We start from the raw sequence: 26,356 nt of genomic DNA, 5'->3' as shown, positions 1-26,356 counted from the left end.
CTTGAGCGACGTCTGCCTATCAAAGGGGTGACATCCATATACTGCAGTCAAACTGGTTTATCCTGGTTCTCTCACCTATAGAGTGATTCTTTTTCACTAAAACTTCATTTGTATCTTTAAAAATGGGTATGTAAACATTATTGCTTGCAATATGTCAACATTTTTTGTGATAATAAATATTACAGAAATAATACTTGCCAAAGCAAAGTATATCTTTTAAAGAAGGCTCTCTATAATCCTGTGAATTCAGTTTTATCTTACTATTTACTTTTAATGACTTTATTGTTGTCTTTGTTTTATATATGTATATATATATATATATATATATATATATATATGTATATTTAGACCAGACCAATTGTAACTACCAATGTATCACCAAAATTCAGAAAATAAATCTATAAACGAGTAACATTATACATAAAATGATCAGCAATATAATTTTACTTATTTTAATAAATAATATATTTATTTTAATTAGTTAATCACTATAAATGATTTAACACAAGTCTGTGACTAATCCTTAAAAGCTGTTTGCTTCCAAAAGAAAGAAATCAAACTGTGACATGACAGATGAGCCCAGGTCCAGAGAAGTCAGTATGCTTTCTGGATTTTGTTGAATCTGGCTTTCACTTAGCATAGTAGAGTCTTAAATTGCATTTATAGATGCAGTGATGAACTGTGTTCACTGTCAGTGGTTTTCAGTGTCCCCAAGCTCATTTTGTGATATCATGTTGGTATTTAATGCAGTGCAGCTTTATGGGTCAAAGGTCATGGCCATTCATTTTGGTTTTTAGCCTTGTCCCTTTTATGCAGAGATTTCTCAAGGTTCTCTAAATCTTTCATGCTATTATGGCAGATAGTTAATGGATTTGAACAGCAAATATCTTGTTTTGTAATGTATTCCTTTGTGTTCACTAGTTTTTCAGTGATGGATGAAACACCTGTGTTTGTTAGTGTATTTTAGCATTATCTAATCTAGACCCCATTCAAAGATGTTTGTTTTTTAATGACTACAGTCTGTAACACATACTACACACACTGGCATGCAGCATTGTCACAGTGCACAGAGAGTGTGCAAGAAGTGAAAGGCACATAATAAATGTTACGTATAAGTTCACAATGACACTCAGCTTTTACAGGACTTTACATTCCAGTATTGTAAACTGAAACTTTTCTTTAGCACTTAAAGTTTAACTGGTATGTTAGTGTTTTTGATGGCATTGAAATGGTGATGAGCCACCAACAACTCATCTCAAAACCATCACAACAGGATACACATCTATGAATGGGCCTTCATAAGTCGATTTCGTTTGTACTCTTTAAACTTTGCACTCTAAAAAGAAAAAAAATGTCCACACTCCATTTCCTTTTGTAAGAAAACTAAAAAAGGAGTTTTAAATTAAAATTATGTAACATCAAACTTTGACTTGACCTTTAAAATTGTTCAATTTCCAAAAATACTTACCTGACCAGTTTTCACAAGTAGTGAATGTCAATCAAGTTTTCAATATACTTGTGTTCTCAGTCTGTACTTAAAGAAATGCAACTTGTTTGTTGGTAATATTACAGAAGAAGGTCCATTTGAGTAGGATATAATGACATGAGTCCACTGTTGGTTGGTACATAATGTCACAAGTTCCTTCTTAGATAGCACGGAGTGACATTCTACACTAACCATGTAAAGCACATACAAACATATTTAATAATACTTGTGAAAAAAAATCTCATCTGAATAATGTTACATTTCTTCTTCAAATATGATTTGTTAGTATGTTTGTGTAACAGAATATAAAGGCTCAACTTTAGTGGCTGGCTTAACCTTTTATGGCTTGATACTGTATTAATGGGAAATTATGCCCATTTCTAAAATACATACATATTATTTCTATGATCTAAGGCAGTCTAAAAACATTAGTAAACATGGGCAACTCTGCTCCATATCCAAAACTGGAGTGCTTGTGATGTCATGTGATATAAAGTGTAGAGTTGCTCCATTGATATGAAATTGTGAAAGATTTTCTAGATGACACTGAGAACAGCCAGAACAATGTTATAAGTATATGGGAACATTTTCTGTTACAGAACTGACAACACCAATATAATAAAGTTCATTTGGGTTTAAGGGATAACAAACATTCTGTTGGTCTGGTCCCCAAAATTAGGCTCTCGGCGAGCAGAAGGAGCAGCTCCAGACTTTATACTTCATGACATTACAAGTCTGAGACTTCTTTCTCTAGTGTCTAGATCAGAGATATCACACATACTGGTTGATCCTTGGCCAATGGAAAAACATACTGGAATTCCTACTTTAGATGTTCACCTTTTACAATGAAGGGTTTCCCAGAAAGGACCAAAACGATATAAAGGTCAGCAACAGTATTTGCTGATTAATCATAAAAATAGATTTATTATCAGACTTTTACTGAAATTCCCATTAAGAGTTATTACAAGCACAGGATCTCTTTACAATGTATGTGCGTAGCCAATTTATATGCATAAAGAATGCATTTTCTTTGTTGATCAACATTACAGAAAAAGGGCCACATATAGAATAAAGCAACGTGGTCCTAAGTTGGCTGGTACATAATGACACAAGTTCCCTTTTTGATAGGACAGAGTGATATTCACACTCCACCATAGATTAATGAAAAGAAATAGAAAGGTGCATTTTGTAAAGAGAAAAATATCTAATACAAAATGTATCTATTCAGTAAAGCTTCTCATTGTTTAGTAAATTACACCAGAAATGTTGCCATTGTAGCTTTTAAAATAAAGGTTATAATGTGAACACAATTATAACTTGTGTTAATATTCACTGTGACGTGACAGATGAGCTCAGGTCCGGGAAGTTGGCAGTGTTTCTGGATTTTGCTGATATCTGGCTTTCACTTTGCATAGTTAAGTCTTAATTTGCATTTATAGATACAGTGATAAACTGTGTCCACTGTCAGTGGTTTTTAGTGTCCCGAGCTCATTTTGTGATATCCTTCAGTCATGTTGGTATTTAATACAGTGCAGCTTTATGGGTCAAAGGTCATGGCTAATTCATTTTTGGTTTTAGCCTTGTCTCTTTTATGTATTTCTCAAGGCCTTTTCATGCTATTATGATAGGTAATGGATTTGAACACCAAATATCTTGTTTTGTAATGTGTTCCATTGTGTTCAAAATGAATAGTTTTTTAGTGATGGATGAAACACCTGTGTTTGTAAGTGTATTTTAGCATTATCTAATCTAGACCCCATTCAAAGATGTTTGTTTTTAATGACTACAGTCTATAACATATACTACACACACTGGCATGCAGCATTGTCACAGTGCACAAAGAGTGTGCATGAAGTGAAAGGTACATAATAAATAATATAATAATACGATAAGTTCACAATGACACTCAGCTTTACAGGACTTTTAAATTCCAGTATTGTGAACTAAAACCTTTCTTTAGCACTTAAAGTTTAACTGGTATGTTAGTGTTTTTTGATGGGCATTGAAATGGTGATGAGCCACCAACACCTCATCTCAAAACCATCACAGCAGGATACACATCTAATGAATGGGCCTTCACTAGTTATCTTCTGTTGACCCCATTCAAAGAGGTTTGTGCAACCCAGAACTAAGTTTTTATTATTGTTATATCTATTTTTGGTTGTTTTTGATAACTATAGTTGGTACACATAGAGTTGTAAATTAGTTGGCAAACACAGGGCTGGTATACAGCATTGTCACTGTGCACAGAGAGTGTGCATGAAGGCATGTGAGATTGCTAAAATAAGTTTACATTGACACTCAGCTTTACAGGTCTTTACATTCCAGTGTTGTCAACTGAAACAACTTCTTTAGCACTTAAAGTTTAACTAATGTTAATGTGTTTCTGATGGCCATTATGCTAAAAAATTCAGACAAACAGAGCCACTGAGAGCCAAGATGCTCCTACTGCTTTAGAGGGCCACTTAATAAATAATTACCTTTTAATTATTTCAGTGATATTACATACATGTGGTTATTATGTCACTTCCCAGCAGATGTTTCTTCATGTGAAAAACATGTTTAACTCCTTTTTGAATAGCTTGTAGTCAATTGTGCAATTGACGACAAATGTGGAATTCTGCTTGTATTTCTACTCTTTACAGTTTAACATTATCTTACCCAACATCCACTTGTTTAACACAGGAAAGAGGAAAGCCATGTTTCAGTCAGATACAACATCTAGGATATGAGAAGTAAGCAACCCTGAAGCCCAATGTGTAATGTCCTCACTACCATAACGACCATCGCCAGCTAGAAGAAACCATCCCCACACTGCAGGAATCAAGGCCTGACAGATTTTCACAGGCTGACTTGCAGAGAATCAAACCCTCACCCACTGCAGGTCACTCTACTCTCAGTGGCAGCAGTCTCCACTGTTCAACACTCAAAGTTAGGATCTGAGAATCATATGGGTGCTGGTCACTCCACCTCTTCAGTGTAGAAGAAATTACATATTTTGTCCACTTCATCAACTGAAGGCCAAGTAAATATAAAAATATATCTATAAAACTGTGTGAATGTAATAAAGACAGATTGCTTTCTAAAGAATGCACAAAGCCATTGAATCAAATGTACATAGATCATACAGAGATGAATAACATTTTTTTTCACACATATGAATACTCAGCCTCTTTTTAGGATGCATCTTACTCCATAAATGTGGTAATTTTACGTGTCGGTATCATCTTTCTGAAGCTGGCAATACTGTAATATAGGCATCATTAATAATTTGTTAACTGACTGTTAATTATACTTTTGTCAATACTCCTTGATAACCAAATGAAGAAATGATAACTAATTAACTTTACCCATTATAAGTAATGTTATAGATTGTTATTTTATTAGTCAAATACCAAGACTTATACAGTCTTGTATAAATACATAAACTAAGTATTAATGGTTTCCAAATTAATTTGTAAACCTTCTCGTAAAACAAAAAAGTAAATTATACAATATAAATATCTCTTGGATAGATAGACCAAATATTTATAACACTTTGTTAACTATTAATAGTTGGTTTGAAAAACTGTTTATAAACATTGTTTGGATGGTTTCTATAAAGTTGCAACTGCTAATGGTAATAAACTGTTAAACTGTTAACAAATACCATGTAGCAGATCTTGAAATACTATTTGGAAGACCATTATAAAGTTGCAGTTGCTATTTAAATCTTTTGAGTCACTTAATAAATAATGTCTTTCTAAGCACTTTGTAAGGTATATACATGTTTGCCCTTCATTAAATTTTTTTAATAGGTTACAAAAGTTGCAAAACAACAATAACCCACTACATTTATCTTTGGCTCAAAGTTGCATGTCAACATTGACTTTCTGTTCATATATGTGTTTAAAATGATAATCACACAATCAGGACACACAAACATGTACTCTTTATGTAGCTCACCTATAAAACATTTAAAAGGGCCAAATTAGTTTTACTCCATACAATCAATAACCATTGACAACATTTTAACTATCTAAATAATGTTTGTAGATGCTTTACAGAGTATCTAATTCTGTAGTATTGTTTTACCTCTTTAGTTAAAACAGAACCTTTATTATAATTAGAATAATGAAATGTAAACTTGAGGCAATAACCTCAGCAACATCAAATGGTATGTCATGAAATAACAGATGTAATCATTAGGTAACTGAATATGTTCAACTACTTAAATATCCATAATAGTACAAGTTTTGAAAAAAAAAAACAGTATTTAAAATGGGAATTAAAGTGGAGAATTGTATGCCTACCTGCATAATTTCAGGGTGTTCTTTCCAATAAACCAGGGATGTTTTAATAACCAAGATAAGCAGTGTGTGCTACTTGTTAAACCCAGGATGGGGGAATAAGCCACGTTTCAGTCAGTCTAAATCAGATACAGCATCTTGGATATGAGAAGTTAGCAACCCCTTAGCTCAATGTGTCATGTGCTAACGACCATCGCCAGCTAGAAGAAACCATCCCCGCACTGCAGGGAATCAAGGCCTGACAGATTTTCACAGACTGACTTGCACAGAGTCAAACCCTCACTCACTGCAGGTCACTCACTTTCAGTGGCAGCAGTCTCCACTGTTCAACATTCAAAGTTAGGATCTGAGAATCATATGGGTGCTGGTCACTCCACCTCTTCAGTGTAGAGGAAATTACATATTTTTGTCAGCTTCATCAACTGAAGGCTCATAAATCTAACAATATATCTATAACACCATGTGATTGCTTACTTAATAATGCAGAGCACCACTGAATCAAATGTTTAACATCTTAGAGAGATGAACAACAATTTTTCACAAACAAATGAATATTTAACCTCCTTTAGGGATGCATTTCGCCCATAAATGTGCTGGGTAATTTTACATGTCAGTGTCATCTTTCCTAAGCTGGCTGTTAACAGACTGTTAATTTCACTTTGTCAATACTACTTGATAACTAATAAATAAATTGCAACTACTGATGGTACGCTGATACACTGATACACTACTGATGGTATATTGTTAAACTGTTAAAAATACCATGTAGTGGATCTTGACATATTATTTGGGGAGGCCATTTTAAAGTTGCATTTGCTGTTTTAAATCTTACAGTCACTTAAAAAATGCTTTTGTTTCTCAGCGCTTGTGTTAAGCATGCATACACGCTGTCTCCCCATTAAATGTTTTATAGGTTAGAAAACTATTTATTTTCATATATAAGTTCAAACTGATTTATGACCAAACCTTTTAAATTTATATCACTGCAGCTCAAATGAAAAGGGTTCAGGAGGTGAAAATGGACTACATAAATTCAACATTACAGATCAATAACAAAACCTATGTTACAAAACTACAATAATCCACCATGTTTTTTCTTTGGCTAATGTTGCATTCTGACATTTTATTTCTGTTTCCTGAATATGTTTAATATGATGATCAGACGATCACTCTTACTCTTTTAGTTTTGTTTTACCCTATAGTTGAAACCAAACCTTTTATTATGATTAGAACAATTAAATGGTAACTTGGAACAATAAACAATGTAACATCACAATGGTTGGACATGAAATTGATGTAATAAATAGGTAATTAAATATGTTAAAATATTTAACTATCCAGTAAAAAAAGTACTACTTTTGTATCAGTATTCAAGCTAGTGGGAATTTGAGTGAGAATTATATGCCCAATCTGTAAACTTTTAGGATGTTCTTCCCAATAATCCAGAGATGTTGTACCAGCTAAAATAAGCACTGTGTGCCACTTGCTTAACTCCAGGACAGGGACAGACCCATGTCTCAGGCAGTCAGAGTTGATGTAACATTCTAGCTAATATAAATTAGCATCTCTGAAGCTTAATGTGGAATGGCCTATTGACCATCAACAACAAAGAAACCAACCCCCACACTGCAGAGAGAATCAAGGCCTGGCACAGAGCTGCACACGCTGACCCCTCACCTCTCCAAGTCACTCATTTCTCAGAGGCAACCTTAAAGGCACATGGTGCTGGACACTCCACTCAGTCAATGTGGAGGATTGTTTAATGCTTACATCATAAACTAAAACCCTTTAAGGAATTTTAAATTCTTCATAAACCAAAAACTGTGTTGAATAATAATAAGTCCTCTGGTCACTGCAGCATGCACACAGAGAGATGGCAAATCATTTAATCCAATACAAAATGAGTAGTCAGCCTCTGTTAAAGACACAATCCATAAATAAAGTGCTGGTAATTTGCATGCCAGTACACCCATTTAAAAACTCAGTCTCTCTCCTACAACAGAAGACTTTAAAGGTCGTACACAGCAGACAATCCAATCCAAATCTCTCAGTTGCCATTTTTTTTATTTTACTTGAAAGTGAATCCTATTTTGATCCTAGTTCTGCAGTTTTTGTATTGTTTGTTTTATATTTCTTTAGTTGTTTTAGTAGTTGTAGTTGTTTTGGTTTTCTTGAGATCTAGTAATGTATATACAATTTTGTCTGTCTAATGCAGATTTAAGGTTAATTTAAAACATTGGAGAAAAAAATATAAAACAAAACAAAACAAAACAAAACAAGAAGTGTCATTTTGTACAGGCCAAGAGGGGATAAAGTGTGGACTGACTTTCCTTTTTAGAATTTAAAGTTAAAGTACAGCCAAAAGTACAGCCAAAACCTATAGAATTTGAAATAGTTCATCTCAGCAGTTGAACAGAGGGTTTCAGAGGTTAATCATTCCTCTAACTGACTTATCCCCTGTAACTGAGACAAACTGATTGCTCACAAAACCTCCCTATATTATAAATACCATTAAAGATTGCTCTAGTCATTTATATCATGATGGGTTGTCAATGTGTTTTCAACACAAGGTAAAAAGGAGCACACTCTTAAACAGCAACTCAAAAAACTTATTCAGGTGCACGATTCAAAAAAGCAATGTACTAAAAAACTAAATGATATTTCTATCTCCAATTTCCTAAAAAAATAAATAATTTTATTATTACATTTTGTAAGATTATTTCTTTTGAACAATAATGCATCTAACTTCTTTTTCCTATTCTTGTCATTTATCCATGTTGAAATGGGAATGTCACTCTATACTATATATCTAAGATGGAACTTGTGTCATTATATACCAGCCAACAGTGGACTCATGTCACTTATACAACTCAAGTGTGGACCTCTTTTCTGTAATGTGGAACGACAAATAGGATGGAATCCTATAGATGAGCACACATACATTGGATTTCAACCATAACAATAGATGTCAAATTCAGCTGATTCCTGTGAATTCTGGGAGACCCTGCAATTTTGTCAAATCACTGCAACTATACAGAATTTTAACTATTTAAACCGTTAAATCTGATTTTCACTGTATGTCTGCTCACAACTAATCCACTCAGTTCCTCAGTTGCCCTCTAAGTATTTCTGAGTGGTTCTGATGTTTTACAAAGAAGACTTTGGACCAGCAAAGTTATTTTTAAATTATTTGTTTCATTTTATGCAAATATTGGTTTGAAAAGGCATCATTCAATGATGATGAAACTTTATTCCTTTTTTAAAAAAAATAACATTTTTGTTTTAATATTCTTTCCCAATCGAAAAAAACTTTAAATCCTCAAAATAAAACCTAAAACTTGCATGGCATTTTTTTTTTTGCTTGTAAAACTGTTAAATGGAAGTTTTGAGTACGCCCATCCATATTCTCAAGTGATGCTAGCCACGCAAGATGTATGCAGATGTGCCTCGTGTTGTTCTGGCTGTTCTACTGACGATAATAATCATTTTGGCTCTGTCCGTTATGTTCTCATCTCACATCATCCTGCCATGATCCAGATTGATGCAGGTATGCCAAAAGCACTGACAGAGGGAATGTATTTGAAAGTTAACAATGAGAATGGACTGGGGTAGCTCCCTTTTAAACACAGTGTCAAGCTATAAAATGGTAAAGACATCCACAACGGCTGAGCCTTTATATTCAGTTACAAAAATACATACTTACAGATCCTTTTAGAAGCAAAAAAAATTACATGATCTAGTTTAGATATATTTACAAGTAACTTGTGTCATTATGTACCAGCCAACTGTGGACCCCTGTTGCTTTATACTACACAAGTGTGGACCCTTTGCCTGTAGAGTAGATCAGCAAATAAAATGCATTCCTGTGATTATAGAGAAAAAACATATGTACATTGTAAGATTGACAGAAATCTAGTGCTTCTAGTGCATCTAAAAAACTCAAAGGGAGTTTTGGAGGATTGAGCTAATCTCAAGGTTGTTAAATTTGATAATAAACTAATTTAAGCAATTCATTAAAATTAGTAAAGATCTTGCTGGTATTTTCTCTCCACATTTTCTTCCTACCTTATTATTATTATTATTATTGTTGTTATTGTTATTTCTCCTTTCTTTAGATTTAAAAATATTTCCTTGTCTCTGGGAAGCCGTATTGTAAAAACAGTGTCAAGCTAGATGGTTAAGCTTCATCCACTAAAACTGAGCCTTTATAGTTTGTTATAAAATATTAGTTATAATTATAATAATCACAGTCATTGTAATCATAGTTGAGGAATAATTTTGAATTATTTAGGTGAGATTCTTTGTGTAAGTCTTATCTATCTCATTTTATTTATTTCTTACATGGTGGAGTGTGAACGCCACTCCATGCTATCCAAGAGGGAACTAATTGTCATTATGTACCAGCCAACAGTGGACTCATGTTGCATTATCCTATGTTTGACATGTTTTCTATAATGCACCCACAAACAAATTACATTTCTATGCGTATGCATAGACTGAGAGTGTATATTGAAGTATACTGAAAACTGATTGGCATTCAGTGCTCGTGGAAACTGGTCAGGCTCAGTATCGCAGGGACTGAACAACTTAAAGGTCTAGTCAAGGTCTGATGTTACATCATTTGCTACATAATTAAACCTAAAAGAAAAATCTTACTGCTGATCATTTTATGTAAAGGTTTATTCTGCTTGGATTATAGTTTTCTTTGCTTTTTTAAGGCTCTAAAATACTGATTTCTCTCCTGCCTTCTGGGTAGCCCTTTATTTTAATACAGTATAGAGCTTAAAACTTATGAAATCACCTAAAGCCAAGCCTTGAATTTTAATGCAAAGACTAATAACAAATCACTTTTCAGGAGACTGGTGTCTTTATTAACCCTATCATGCTATTTGTATCATATTTGATACATTACATTCTGTGGCCTTCATGTCACCCACATTAACATTACTAAAGCCTGTTTAACGGCCCATCTGCAGTCTGAAAGGCTGCTGGGGAGAGGAGCAGCAAAGCGACGTGTGAATGGGTCGTTCAAATACCAGCTCCAACCAGGAGGGAGAGCTCTGAATATGGATATAAACACCACACACACTTTGGTCCCTCTTGGCAAAATCTGAAAAATTTCACCAGAGGCCATAACACATGATTTTATGATGATTTAGAGCATGTCCAAGTGGGGACTTAAAAAATGTCCCCTGTTAGTTTTGCCGTTCCCTGTTGGTGACTGTGTAACGATGAGTATGTTCCCTGTTATATATATGCGCAAGTGCACACACACACACACACACACACACACACCAATTTATTTTTCCATTCTGTCATCCAGCTCCCTGCATGGCCCTCTCACAACAGCACACCTGTATGAGGCTCTGGACTGTGGTGTAGTATAGCCAGATTGATTGCATGTATCTCTCTGCCTGAAGGTAATACTCACAGCAGGCTGGCGAGCGTGCCGCTGAATTTGCCTTATGCATAATACCTTAAAAATAAAACAGGAAAAAGTTGTCATGCCCTGCCACCTAGTGGTTTACTGGGAACATTTTTTCAATGCTACACAGGGGACAGAAAGATCCTGTAATTTTAGTCTGTAGACTAAAGACTTTAGAAAAGAAACAGCTGGGAAAAAAACCCAAACAAACCCTTTAGACCCTTCCTCTGATGACATGAGTCTTGGGTTTCAGTTACCACTGCCATGCTCTACAGCAATACTTGTTTGTGAGTGGGTGTAACAATTATCATAATTTACTAGAACCAATAACAATTATTACACAGCTTAATTTATTCTCTCTAAGGGGACTCCTGTGAAAACAAGTGTTAACCTCCACTTAAACTGTGTATTGCTTTTGCTTCCATTGTAATGAAGACATTGGTAGAAGAAATGCAAGTGCACTGTGGGTGAGATTAATTTCGTAGGTGTGCATACAGTAACACTTGACTGTCTCTTACTGCCCTCAAACAGTTCATCTCAGATAGTTATTAGGGATTTCTCTGTAAGAACAGTACAAGGGGCAGTTGATCAGTCCTTGTTCATCTAACTTATGCAACAACTCTTCATGTCTGAGGGTAAAATCAATAGTAACATCTGTGGAGCTGTCAGGAATTTCAGTCTTTTAATGTGGCATATTCATTGTTTGACAAGTACCTTTCAACAATTTCTCACACTGCACAGAATGAGTAAAGGCCAGAGCAGCATGTATCAGTAATATACGTGTCTTTTTATGTCAGTCTCAGACAATTTACTGTGTACAATAAATCCATCCGCTCATGATGACTCTTTCACCCTGTTATTGTACTCATTCTTCACAAAGAAATTAGTCTGTTTTTGGGAAAAAACTTTTTTTCTATGCGGACCTTTCTCTTAGGCTGTCTCCAAAATCATTCACTCTCCACAATGCAATGGAAAAAATCGATAGTCACTAACCAAGAGCAATGAGCTATGCATTGCAAAAAAAAGAGGTACATTTAGATGCCTAATGACCTACTTAGCTTTATTTATTTTTTTGCCACCTAACACACGACAGAGTCCTCTATGAATAGACATAGTTAGCAGTGAAAGTGAATGATCTAATTCACAGCATCAGTCAGTTAAAATGTCAGAGTGCATCACTTACATGACTGATTCATGAAAAACAGGCATCCATTCAGTTGGATTTATGTTTGTCGCAAGAGGCCAGTGGGAGTCAATGGATTTTACCTGTTGATCCCCTGTAACACTATGTATCACATGGGCCATGTCCTCATAGTAATTGTTTCACTTCACTTTGTGGAACAGGACGACAGCGGGCTATGTATTTATTTATGCAACTGGAGTACATCCTAATGATGATTTTTAGAGATGGCCATGATGATCTTAACTGCAGATTTTCTGTGAGCATTATTTGCCAATACATAGCCTATACCAATCCCTTTTATTTTGTTATAGCAGCTGGTATAACAGTGTTATTAACAGTGTTATAGGTTAGTTTGATTGCCTTGTAGTGTATTGGAATGTCCACCAGGGGACAGTAGTAGGCTAAAATACTGTGTGACTTAAGAGAATAAATAAAGGATGAAAAGGGTCACAGAAAATCTTATTCCATCAACAACATGATTTTCATAAGTCCATTCAATCAACAGAGCAGTAAAAAAAACTCCCAAGGAGCAATGCAACAAGAAGCCTACAGTGAGTCTAAAAAGGACAACTAAAACTGCAGTGTAATCTCCCTCCCCTCCTCTTGCACTGTACTCAGAAAGAGTGTGGATGAGGACGCCACTCGCTGCAGGAATGAGAGTTCAATTGTAGTGAGGTATTAGCAAAACAGAGTAACTACAGAGTGCAGAGAAAACTGTTCAGAAAATGTAAACATATTTGTTGCAGCAACAAGATGGGAAAAAGACTGACTTAAGACAGATCAAACTGCGTTTTTGACCACTTTACAGCACAAAAACAAGATTGTGGGAATGTGCACCAACTGAGGTAAAAATCCTGATTTTATTGTGACATTTTAAATTTGTCTGCAACATTGAAGGTGCTTAAAAGTCGTTTGGTGTAAGGCTGGCATAATTTAACTGTATACATTACTTTTTCCTTGTGATGAATGACACTTCCAAGCAATTATGCAAGCGAGGTTGTCAGCTCGGCCTGGGTGTTTTGGATTTAAGCAGGCTTTCTTTTGCTCTGAATATGGCTTGGAACATAACGAGCTTTGCTAGTTGGCCTGCAGCCAGCTAGCTTGTAGAATATTTAAAGCCGTCTCAGTGGATCTGTGGAGATGAAGATCTTCACTTCTTCCTCTTTTATTTTTTTTTCTGCCTAAGAGTGATGGAGAGGAGGAGAGATATCTGTGAATGAGACTCTCCGCCTCTTCCATTCCCCTCTGTCACTTTGACACTGCATGTGTGCATGTGCGTGTGTGTGTGTGTGTGTGTGTGTGTGTGTGTGTGTGTGTGTGTGAGAGAGAGAGAAAGATATAGAACAGAGCAGCTGAGAAGAAACACAGCTCACATCCTCTTACATCTCTAGCTCCCTTAGACACATGTTCCCCCTCTCTTTGTCTGTAATGGACAGCAACGACAAGGTTATGATTTTTGAATATGATATCCCTGATATGATATGCACCATCGCTGGGATGGTGCTTATCACATCAGGAACTCATGCAGAATAAACAAATCCACTCACACTGTTAACAAGTAGCAACGGCTGTGTGTTATGTAAGTTACACACTCTTCGACAGAAATTTGAAACTAATAAGAGCTGGAAATATTTTGTACTCTGCAAAGCTGCCATGAATGATTTGGTGATGAGCTGTCACTCAGAAACTTATTAGCCAATGGAGATGCACCACTGAAAAAAATGTGAGGATGTTTGTGTCAGAAGTGCAAACACAAAGTCAGACAGCGCTAAGATGAGAGCTGACAGTGAAACTGTAAAGCTGAGAGAGGGAAAAGTCTGATCAGTGAAAAAGATGCAGAGACAATCGTAAACAAAACGACTCATCAACACTTGTTGTTTTTGTTTGATGTTTCTGAAGTTTTGTCGTACAAAATTAAACTATACAACCGAAGCGCTGTTTGCCGTTCTCCAGTCTTCTCTCATCTTCCGGTGAACTGGAAATCAGATGCTCCTGAACTGCTAATCCTTCCCATCTTCTACCTTTAAACCCAATGTCCAGTTTTTCAGTCATTCCCCCTTCCCTTCCCATCTTTAAGTGTTTAACGCTTTCTATCTTTGCCTTCCTCCTGTTTTTCATCCTCTTATCCCACCAACTTTTTCCTTCATCTGTCCTTCTGTCCTTGTTTGCTGGTTGTCTTATTTCAGTTACACCACTTCAGTCATAGTCTGTGAAGAGCCTCCGTAAATCCACTTGAACTGATTGAGTGGTTTAAAGCCTATACCTTGTAAGGGGCAGCTGTAATTCCATCCTTTTTTAATCCACACGTGCTTTTGAGGATTGTGCAAGCGCAGGTTTTTCGTGCACAGCTATTGTAGATTGAAGATGGATCTTAATCTTTTTTCTAGGAGGCCAAAGGGAATCCTAAAACCATCTTTGTGATACTGTGGATCTAAAACACCATAATCCTTCTTGATAGACCTTATACAATGCAGAACCAAATACTGTATTAACATCCATCATTGGAAATGTCTATGTCTGCCTAACTTTGCTCACTTCAGTGTTAATGTATGTTGCTCTCAAAGCCTGAGTGACAGAGAAATAGTTTTCCAAAAAGAGTGCAGTCTTTTTATAACATTTTATTAATTTAATGCACCAGACCCCCAAATAATTCATGCTGACAGCTGATACAAGGTCTCGTACTCAATTTCTACCATATGATCAAGCATTAGCATCCACATCAGACAGACCTATTCACGATTTTGATGCACACCATTTTGCTTCATATGAACTAATGGTCAGCCTCCCCCCAATAATCACAGTAGTCCCTAAGTGTTAAATTTTGGTTGTGTGTTTGGCCTTTGAATTGAACAGGCTATGTTGTATGATCACTGGACCATCCCTGGTCCACCATGAGCAGTTTGCACTCTGTGCTTTTTTTGGATATGTTTTAGTGCATTGTGATAATCTCCCCGGAGCTTCATAAATCAGCAGCGCTGAGTCAGATTATCAGCTGGTACACGCTGAATTGGAATAGATCCAAGCAGAGCATTTAGATGAAATGTCATTTGGCCTCTTAACCTCACAGCTCAATTTGTTTCAGATGCTCTCGGAGGAAATCTTACAGTAGACAGAGATGGTACGATGGTCAACAACAAATAGCTCAGATGAGCCTAAAATATGTCGACTTAATCCTTGATTATCACCACTTCACCAATTCAGAACATGAACACACACACACACACACACACACACACACACACACGCACATACACACACAGACTCACACAGATAAACTCACTCACATCTGTATGTATTTTCAAAGGCCTACAATACAGTTTAGCACACTGTACTGTGTACTCATGCACTGATGTATGCATGAGCACATGATTCTGGTATGTTAGATGTGTATTTAAAGTAAACACACACTTACACACACACACACGCACACAAAAGTGAAACATAACAGAGAGGGTATTCCAGATTTATTCAAAGAACCCACAATAAATACTTTGTCTCATAATGTATTAGACTTAAAACAATGAACTGAAGTTAAATCCTCTTTTGTTGACATTAAATCCTACATTGTAGTGTGTGTGTGTGTGTGTGTGTGTGCGTTTCCATCCACGCATACACGCAGGCACATGTGTGTTTTTGTACAAATCACATCTGTCATCCACAAAAACACAAATCACCATGTCCTCTGTCTTAACAGAAACACACAGTGCACTTATAGCTTTGTTTGGGAAACTACTGACTAAACACAGAGTTGATGGTTTCATTTGTGGGTCTGAAACTCTGAAATGACACTAACGTGTCTCTGAGGCATTTTGTTCCGTGAAATGGTCCACCTGGCAATGTGGGATCTAAAGTGAAAGCCCTCTAGTGGTAGAGGACTAGTGCTGTAAATCTGTCTGATTACTGTTCCCATGGCAGTAATTAGAATCAGTGAGGGAATCCATTAATCCAATTTAATCTGTTTGACAACTTAATACGAGATATTATATTATAAACAATTATTTACCTGTTTACATAGAACAACTGGATAAAATGAGCTTTTTCTGCACTTAAACTTATCTGCTGTTGGTTTGACTTTTCCTTCAGAGTAAATCCTGCTCTATATTATGCATTAATAAGATTTCACTTTCATGTTCCTGCTTATATTGATAATGGTCAAGGTATCAAATATAACCTACTCACTAACTGAATATAAATGACAGTAAGTTGTTTTTTTTCCCATGGTCTATGAGGTCATTTCTAGCATCTGCAATTCTCACTTCTCTCTGCAGCAAAATCTCGTCATACAAACAACCAAAAACATTTGTTAAATAGGGATCCAGCATTCCCCCTGCCTGGGCAGGTGGCTGCAGAGCTGTGTAAAGCAGCTTTAGGCGTGCAGCAACACCTTCAGCGATTAAAAAGGCTGCAAATGCAGTGTCACAGCTGTTAATGAAAACAGGCATGAATGGACCTGACCCAATAGCTTTCGAATGAACATGAGACTGGCTTCTACCTACACATGTGCCCATAAGCATGCAATGGACACAGACACACACACACACACACACACACACATACACACAAACTCTGCTCGATATGGCCAGATGGTGTAATCCTTCAGTATTCCCTGTGTTTCACATTTTTCCCCTCCTGTGTTGGGATTATGCTGTTGTCCAATCGGATTTCGGCCCACTCTCCAGTGATGATGTGAGATGAATGATGGGCGGGCGGGTGAGTGAGGCAGGCTCTCAGTAGACACACCGTACGTTGGGGTTGTAAAACATACCGTGTTGGATGTAAATGCTCCACTTTGCCAAAACCGCTGTAGCTGTGCTTTGTAGAGCCAGTCACTGACCATCACTATCCAGGTAAGAGACGGGATACATCAGAGCCAGGTATGCTTAGAGATATGAGAGGAACTATTTATCATCAGAGGGACTCTGTCAGCTGTGGCCAAGGTATCCATGTTTGGAGGAAACGTATCTAGCTCGAGGACCACAGTGACAAGCTAAATAGCTTAAATTTTCAATGAAAAAAATGCTGATGCACGTAGTGAGCGTGGACGAGGGGGAAAGGGGTTGTGTAGTCTAAAAGGACAGATTAAATTGGAATTAAATGAACATGACAGTATGGCTGCAGTGTACTTTGGAGATCATTTTGTAAACATTACAGGCCACAGTAGTCATTTTCCAGAGATTTAAGTATCCATTATGCTTCCTCTATACAATGTAAAACTGGTAATCTAAAACTGGTAAATCATACATTTACCAGACATTTCCAGATAATCTCCAATGAATGTTTAAAAAGTGTCTCAGTAGTTACATTGACTTTAAGATGACAAGGCGATTTTCATGTCTCAGAGTGTGTTTGTGTCTGTGTCTCTGTGTGTTTTAATACTTTAAAGCTCAAAATGAGAGTAGCATCTTATTTTGACTTCCAGTCTAGCTGTCTTGTACAGTGTATCGAGGCCTATAGACCTGGCAGAAAACTCCCAGCCACTTTCTTTCACATGTAGTCTAATTTCACGCTTACTTGGCTGTTTCAGTGCTTGTGTGGCAGATTAGTGAACGTGCACAGCCTCATATGGAAGAGGGTGTGTGTGCTGATTAAGTGCAGATGCACATTTAATGAGAAGAGACAATGAAAAAGTGTGTGTGAAAGTGGGCCTGTGCAATTAGCACATACATGCTTATCCGTGGTGTGACCTGCATGTGTGCATCTGTGACTGCTCATCATGCACATGACAGTGTTTGTGTGCACAGATTAATTATGTGGAATTTCACACTCATTAAAACAATGATTGAATGTGTGTGTGTGTGAAAATATTTTGCTGTTTTCCACACATCTGCTGTTACCTCAGATAAATTCACCAGGATTTGAGATTTTTATCCACATTCTAAAAGCATACACAGTGTTACACTATACACTGTGAGTGGTTCTGGATGAAAACTTTCAACAAATACAATCAGCCTGACGTAGCTTTATCTATGTCTCTTCCCACACAGGTCAGTGCTTCCTGTGTATGGTGGATGTGGTGCCAGTAAAGAACGAAGATGGCGTGGTGATCATGTTCATCCTCAACTTCGAGGTCATGACAGAAGAAGCTCTCCGAGATCACAAACAGGAGCTCAACCATCGCCTTCCCACCTGGCTCGTCACCGGTAGCTTCTGACTCAGCTTATTGCTTTGTTTGTTGTTTTGTGTTCTGTCAAGTCAAGTTTGAGCTGCTTTGTCGGCAAGTGTACCTTCTGACTTTGCACTTTTTCTTCAGTCTTCAGGTTTTTATTTTTTTCTTTTATGTGTTTATTCTTCTGTACTGCTGTTTCACAGTCACTAAGTAAGTCAAGTGTGTTTGTAATTTATTCATTTTTTCAAAGTAAAAGCTTAGGAGATCATCAAAACATTGTTAAAACAATAAATGCAAACTCTTGATAGAGAAGCAGAGAGCATTTTGCACATTCACACTTCACAAGAGCTAGCTCAAAGTTCAGTTCACATTGATTAAAATGGTAACATAGTTCACAGTTTGCATTTTTGAACTAAGTTCACAGTTCCAAAAAATGAGCTAATTTATATTCATTTCTCCTACTTAAAAAAATCCCAAACAATATAAATCTTGTGCTGGCATGCTTCAACTAAATGCATCATTACAAATTCATTACCAGTGTGGATGATTTTTTTTTCAGATTTGCATAAAAATATGATCTGAAGTTCTACTCTCTGTCTACTCTCACTCCATTTCTGTGGGTTCATTGCTGAAAATCGTAGTCCAACATGCATTGCTGTTCATTCACATGTCCTTGTCAATAACTGAAGTGGGCTTAATATCTTCAGTCAATGAGAAGTGACGCCCATCTCTTGTATTCACGTGGAGCCTGCAGAAAGAGCAGGTGGTGCTGATATTATTCCTGTGAATATCTTGGTATTGTGTTGGATCTGGTTAGACAAAAAAAACCCATAAACTAAGCGTTCACACAATGTTCCAAAGGGATAACCCTGTCAAACAGAAGTAGGACAGTGATAATATTTGTCTGTCTCTCAACCAGATTTCTTTTGTTTTTTCAATTTTGCAGATAAAACCAAAATCTAATCAATGTTACTGTCCTAGTTTCCTGTAGATTGTTTTTAAAGCTTTATTTTGAACTTCTATTAGACTCAGCTTTATTCAGTTCAAATCTTCCTCTCTCCTAGCATGACCTCCACTACCTAGAATATCCTCCCATATCCTTCCTCTGTCTCTTTGATTTAAACTTTCCTTTCACTCTGCGACTCCGTTTTCTCCTTCTTGCCACATATTGGAGATCCACCGGTCACTGTGCAGGCCATGAGTGTTTTCCTCCTCATTCTCTCCTTCAGGTCGTCCACGAGGCTTTAAGCTGCGTCTCCCCCTGCTGCGCTCCTTGTCCAACAGTAAAGTGTCTCTGGACGACGCAGAGGCCGGTCGCATCCCCACTGCTACACCCTTGCACCCAGACCACCACAGTCAAGAGTCACTAGGCCTGGGGGAGTTCCTGCCTCTGCCCCCTTTACCACTTAACCACCAGATCAGTGGAAGCAGGTGAGCCCTGTGAATTATCATAAGAACATGTTTGGAACGAAGAGATTTTAAGTACTGATTAAGTGGAACATTAATAGTTTTGAATGAGTCCTGCAAAGAGTCTATGCACAGCCATTTGAGCATGGTGCTATGTATATAGTGGAATTCTTACCACAAAAATGTTCATGCCATCCTCAAGTCTGATGAATGTTTGTCTGGCCACGGTGCCTGATCTTTGTGTTAAACTTTTGAAAACGAAGCAAATTTGCTAGATTTCTTTTAAAAACATTACAAACAAGAAGAAAATTGCTTTAAAATCTGCAAGAAATAAGTAAAAAGAACAAAAAAATACCCTCAAAAAAATAATAGCACAAAAAGACAACAGAAAATAAAGTTTAAAAAAAGGAAATAACATTTTAAAAATTTGATAATAATTGTGTTGCATAATAATAAATAATAATATTAAATATGTGATTATGATAATTATGAAAATAGATTTCTGGACATGTTTCCATAGCTTTTTGAAAATCATTTTCTAAACTGACTAATTTCTTGCACTTTGCAGGGCATTTTTGGGCAAGTTGCTCATTGCCTTTTTTTACTCATGTTTTCCCAACAATTCAGCCCAATTTGCGCTGGGTTTTAAGAGTTAAATATTTGTGAAAGATGTCTGAACGCAACATTAGAAAAGCGATGTCAACCCAGGTTTTAAAGGGTTAAGAGACTTTCTCTTATTTAGATTTTACACTTTGATTTTAACCCAAAATCCAGTTCCAGATAGACACTTCTAAACTTGTAACATCTTAATATCCTTTGTGTCCTTTTCTGTTTCGTAGGTCAGCACTACAGAGTTGGCCAGAAGACCGCCAGGAGGACCAGCGTACCTTACTGGGCCCTGACCCTCCTGTGCCCCCTCCTCCTCCTCCTCCTCCTCCTCCACCTCCCCACAGATCCCACTTGGTGGGTCCCCTCACTCAGTCGTCACCTTGCGTAGCGCCTCACCACCGCCTCAGCCTCAACCCGGACGCTTCGGGCTCCAACTGCTCCCTGTCGCACAGCCGCTCGCGGGAGAGCTTCCACAGCATGCGTCGTGCCTCCTCTGTAGACGAGATCGAGGCCATGAGGCCTGACTGGGACCGCAAGAACCGCAGATCGAGTATCCGGCCCGGCAGCAGCAGCACCGGTGAGGATGAGGAGGTGAAAAAACAATATAAAAGTCCTTTCTGTCATCCCTTTTGATTTTGACGTCACTGTGTATGTGTGTTTGCAGGTGCAGTAAACAGTAAATCCAACATATTGAACTCCACATCGGACTCAGACCTCATGCGGTACCGCGCCATTTCCAAAATCCCTCAGATCACCCTCAACTTTGTGGATTTCAAACCTGACCCACTCATCGCCCTGCCCACCGGAGAGATGGACATCATCGCTCCCTGCAAACTCATCGACCGGACGCACCATGTCACAGAGAAGGTCACACAGGTAGGACACAGATCATGGAGAGAGTGTGTGGGGTGAAAGGCTGTGCTGTGCTTGTGTGGACCAGTCTGGGCAGCTGATTGGTTTTTGTGTCAGACCTTTTCCATTCTTTGCTGCAGTGTTGCCCACATTAAGTAGTGGGAATATGTGTGCTTATGTACTGTATACACTACATGCAAAGAATACTGATGTGTGGAGGTGCTCCTGGACAGATATATAAGTGAGCATAATTCACTTAGTGCCTGCCTGCTACTTCCACTCCCTATAATCTGACAAGCCTTCCTGTGGAGATAATGTGTGTAACACCAGCTCAAGTGACTGCGGATGAGATTGATTGAGCTTTGATTAGATGATGATCATGGAGGGAGGTGTGGCTGTATTCCAGTTATTGGTGATTGACTTTGGGAGTAACAGAGAAAGGACGCGTGAGACATGCGAAGCTGCACTTTAATTTCCTCACTTTCTCACACACCTGTGTTCTCCAACTCCCATTTCCCTCCACAGTCCCATCCTCACTTCCCTTCCTCTCTCACTGCTGAAAACACATCACCTCCCCCGCACTAATTGCTCTGAAAAAAAGCTTCTTCCGCTCTCTGTAGATATTCTGTCTGAAGTTCTGTCTTACATAGTCAACAGTGGGCGGCACTAACACTGTACAAGGTCACTTCTTATAGCTGGCTGTGGTTCGCTTGCATGACATAGCAAAGTAAAGTGCAAAAGTTATGGGAGTGCTTGATATCTGGAATTGAGAAGCTGATAAACGTCAACTGCAATTCCACACTATTATGATTTTAAAACAGATGAGTTGGGGGATAACTCTTTGGCTGAGAGTTTCATGTTGAAAAATGATCTGTTTCTGGCCACCACCTGTGTTTTCACCACATCTGCCCAAAAAGCATTTGTCAAAGTAATTCAGTTGAGGAGACACAAAAGAGGCGACCATATGGGACTTCTGGAGTGAAGGAATATCTGCTTTGACTTCGTTGTTTCACCAAGGCGCCTTTCTGTTGCACATAAAACAACAACATTTTGCATTCAACTATAGAAGATTCTGTTTTCCTGTCTACTTGCACAGAACATTTGACTGTTGAGCCTTATTTCTCATTGAAGGAACATGTCTTCCAGAGGAAATGGTTGATTACGTTCCATAACTGAGCATTGTTCTGCTGTGTTTCAGATTGTGCTCAGAGTAGTTCAACAGTTGAATAGGTTTATTTAGTCTCACAAGCAGATTAAAGTGTAAGTAAGTAGTAGAGAAGTAAAATGTATTTATATACAGCTTTTTACAGACAGGTCACAAAGTGCTTTACAACAACAATATTACACATACGAGAAAGAAAGCATGGAAGATTAGGTGACTACCCAATCCATGTAGTTAAAAGTGCAAAACTAATTTGCACCGTTTATAAAAAACACAACAAGAAAACACAAAATATTAATCAAACCCCAAGCTAGTGCATACCAGTTACCCCAACGCCTGTCTAAACAGGTGTGAGTTATTAAAGAAACCAGAAGCAGCAGACTGTAAAGGTTCAGGAGGAGCATTCCAACATTTAGGTGCTACAGTCTTAAAGCTTGATCACCACGCGTCTTAAATGTGGCTTACATTTTGTCAAATGTATTTTTAGAAGTGAATGACAGCCTTGTTCACTCTACACTTGGGGATTTTCATGTTTCTGTGCCAGCACCAGCTCTGGCCAGGTGCACTGGCCGCTAGTCACATGGGGCCCCTTGCCCCGCTTTCCGCCCTCTGATTGGCTAGTAGTTGTTGCCCTTGTTATTTGAGTTGGTTAGGGTTATGCATGAGGAGTGAGATTGGTTAGGGAAAGAATGTCAAGGTAAGCCAATAAGCAGCAGAGTAAGGTGAGGAAGAGTGACTCATAATATAAAAAAACCCTGCCTCTGCTGGGTCTCAGCTAATGTTAGCCAGCCATAATTATCATTGGAGGACGATTGTGAGGGTAATGAGGTGTGTCATGTTCACCTTTCTCATCCTAATGATCATGATTTCTCAAGAACTTTGTAAGTGTCTTGCTCAGATAAATTTATTCGATTTTTGTGATCACTGAACCTACATCCATCGCATTCTCATAGTCGTAATATCTCAGGAACCCCTGGAGGGAATTTCTTTACATCTGGCACAAATGTCAACTTACCTTTGACCACCAAAATGCATTTTTGGCAATAACTCAAGAATTAATATTCTAATTATCTCCATATTTCATACAAAGATAAGATAAGATAAAATGATGACATTTTAACCAAAAGGTCAACTGCGACCTTTTGTCCATCTCATTCTTATCAACCTAATACCGCAAGGCCTTGAGGGAGTTTAATTCAAGCTTCAGCACAACTGTCCACTTGGACTCAGCAATGAACTGATTATAATTTGGCAGTCAAAGATCAAAGTTCAAGGTCACTGTGACCTCATGAAACATGTTTTGGCCATAACTCAAGAATTCTTATGCTAATTATGACAGAATTTCTCACAAACTTCAAATATAAAATCATGAAGGTCAAAGGTCAACTTCACTTTGACATGATAATGATCTGCCCCCCCCCCCCTTCTGTCCATTATTCAGCATCATAACTCAGGAACAGAAGGGAGGCATTTGGTCAGATACTGATCTGGTGACACTAATCTGAAGCTGACTGCAGAGATCTTCTGTGCTGCTGAGGAAAAGATGTTTGTGAAGCATCCATGTTTTGTCCCCCCAAAAGACTTTTAATTAAATTACTTCACTACATCTAATATATGACTCTGGTCAGGCGTGAATGTTAATTGCAACTTGACTGACTGTCAGAGGCTTACAAGCTTGAAGCAGTAATTCTGTTCTCCTTTCTGTTTTCCAGAGTTAATCCCCTACTTTACGCTTTCTGTTCGTGTTTGTATGCATAGCAGATATGTCTGAGTGATGGCCAATTTGACAACTCATCAGTCAGCTTCCTGTAGATTAATCACTTTGTTATTATTAAAGCCCATATCTCCTGTGGGATTCCTATGACTGTGATGAACAGCATGGGAAACAATTATAGTGTGAAATGTGCCATAAACCTCAGACTTACAGCTGTCTGACAAAGATGACATTTCACGTCCCTAAATCAGTGACAGGTTATAACAGCCCATCATAAATCAGTGGGTGTTCTTTCATGTTGTGTTTCAAAATTAATGATGATTGGATATTGTTAAATGTCTCTCTTTTGTCAGAAAAGGGTTTTGAAGTTGGTAGAGGGTTTTTTGAGTGCGCTATCCTTTCAATTATCCTTGGTTTGTCTGACTTACATTTGGGATAGTAGCAGAATGGAGCATTTTCCTCCTTTAAAACATCATCTCCTGCCATTCATCCTGGAGTTTTAACAGTTCCTTTTTTCTGCTCTGCCAGTTTTTATCTCTGTGCTGGCAGGTGGTTCACATTAAATCAAAAATACATGTGCACATGTCACAGAGCAAAGATAGTGTAATGATTTGTCCTTATACATTTTATTTTCGTATGCATGTATGAATGTGTTTTAAACTCAACAGAGAATGATTGTTGTGCATGCAAAACAACTAGGATGGAATGCTAAATAACTCCAAATTGTCTTATTTTGATCAACTAAATTATGATCCATGTTGTAATATTATTGCAAATTTTATTTTGCATGTGAACAAGGTGTCTTGATTTTATCCTGGTAGATGTAATAAGCAACTCAATCACCAGAAAAATGCTGGCATTGTTCAAATGTACTCAATGAATCAGGCTTGTTCCACCTCAGACATAAAAAATTACTGTATCGCAAAGATCCAGTTTGAATTGATCACATCATTTTTCTCAGCCAGCATGAGACTCGCCTTTGCGTTTTGGTTCTCTCACTCTCTTCTGTGGCTCTCTCCCCTCCCAGACACACACTCAGAAAGCCTGACAACATGATACGTCACACACACTTCTCTGCCCATTTAGACTGCTTTCTTCAGGGTGCTAGTGTGTGAGCAAGCAAAGTGTGTATTATCTGTATCTGCAGGGCTACACACCACAACTATTGAGTTGGATTTTACCCCCCTGGAACTCCACTGCGACTTGCAAATACTATAAATATATGAAGTGGAGAGCTGTTTGTTTCCAGCTTACAGTGATAACTCAAGCTTAACAATGCCGCTGTAACAGTTTAACTTTCTGCTAACTGCTAACAGCTAAATATTGACTGGAAGCTTAAGTTCACAGCAAAAACATCAACAAGATTTTATTTAACTTCATTAAATGACAGTAGCTACTTTTTAACATTGTAACAGTAGTCCATTTAATAATTTGGAATTTTTAGTGGTAAACATTACTTTAAAAAGGAAATATCAAAAAATCAAGATATATATTCTGTATCGTTATTTTAAACCACATTGCCCAGCCCTAATAAAAATATTACATAGTAAATATCATCAGTAACAGATATTTTGAAACTTAAGGTTTTGGAACTTTCGATTTTCACGTTTATGTTGTGACAACACTGTGGATAATTATTTGTAAGGTTGAGGGACATACAACACTTGATTATGCTGAGGAAAAGATCCTGTTTGGGCTTAAAATACTCTCATGCCTTCCTCCTCCTGATGAGAAACTTAGCCTATATTGCTGTAACCTGACCTACTTTACTTTAGAGATGTTGGCATATATGAAACGTACAAATGTAACAAATCTATGGTTTGCAATAATGAACGATGGCAACATTTTTCCTCTGGTGACTGGGCTAGTCAGTAATGCTTTCAAAGGTTATTTTGTTCTTATTCAAAGTTCAACATGAGGCCAGTGAAGTCTTTTCATCTCAGATTGTCACCCTGGTGACTTTTTCGCTTTCTCACATTTGGAAGGCTGTGCTGGGAGTTGAAGAAAAGATAATTCTCTTCAAGGATTGTAGTCTACATGGAGTTACTAGAGAGGAATATAAGTGATCTATTCTTTCATGTGCGGTGAGAGTGACATCATGCTCTCTTTTCTCTCCGAGTAAG

At 37.6% G+C, this 26,356-nt stretch overlaps 1 protein-coding gene across 4 annotated transcripts in view; it reads left to right on the top strand.

Annotated features, from left to right (window-relative positions):
- kcnh2b (potassium voltage-gated channel, subfamily H (eag-related), member 2b) overlaps positions 1–26,356 on the top strand; it is a 336,501-nt gene that overhangs the window by 158,961 nt on the left and 151,184 nt on the right. For 3 of the 4 annotated variants that reach the window (XM_088072346.1, XM_088072345.1, XM_088072347.1), the window contains 4 exons: positions 18,368–18,523; positions 19,719–19,920; positions 20,736–21,082; positions 21,170–21,381. In XM_088072346.1, coding sequence (XP_087928472.1) covers positions 18,368–18,523; positions 19,719–19,920; positions 20,736–21,082; positions 21,170–21,381 — 917 coding nt within the window. Of the gene's footprint in view, positions 1–17,103; positions 17,231–18,367; positions 18,524–19,718; positions 19,921–20,735; positions 21,083–21,169; positions 21,382–26,356 lie in introns of those variants that run through there. The other variant, XM_088072348.1, reaches the window with a different exon arrangement.

This window comes from Plectropomus leopardus, chromosome 21 (genome assembly GCF_026936395.1).
Source record: "Plectropomus leopardus strain MGB_pleo_1.0 chromosome 21, ASM2693639v1, whole genome shotgun sequence".
NCBI classification, from domain to species: domain Eukaryota; kingdom Metazoa; phylum Chordata; class Actinopteri; order Perciformes; family Serranidae; genus Plectropomus; species Plectropomus leopardus.
The sequence above is the reverse complement of the archived record's forward strand: the minus strand, read 5'-3'. Positions and strand labels throughout refer to the sequence as shown.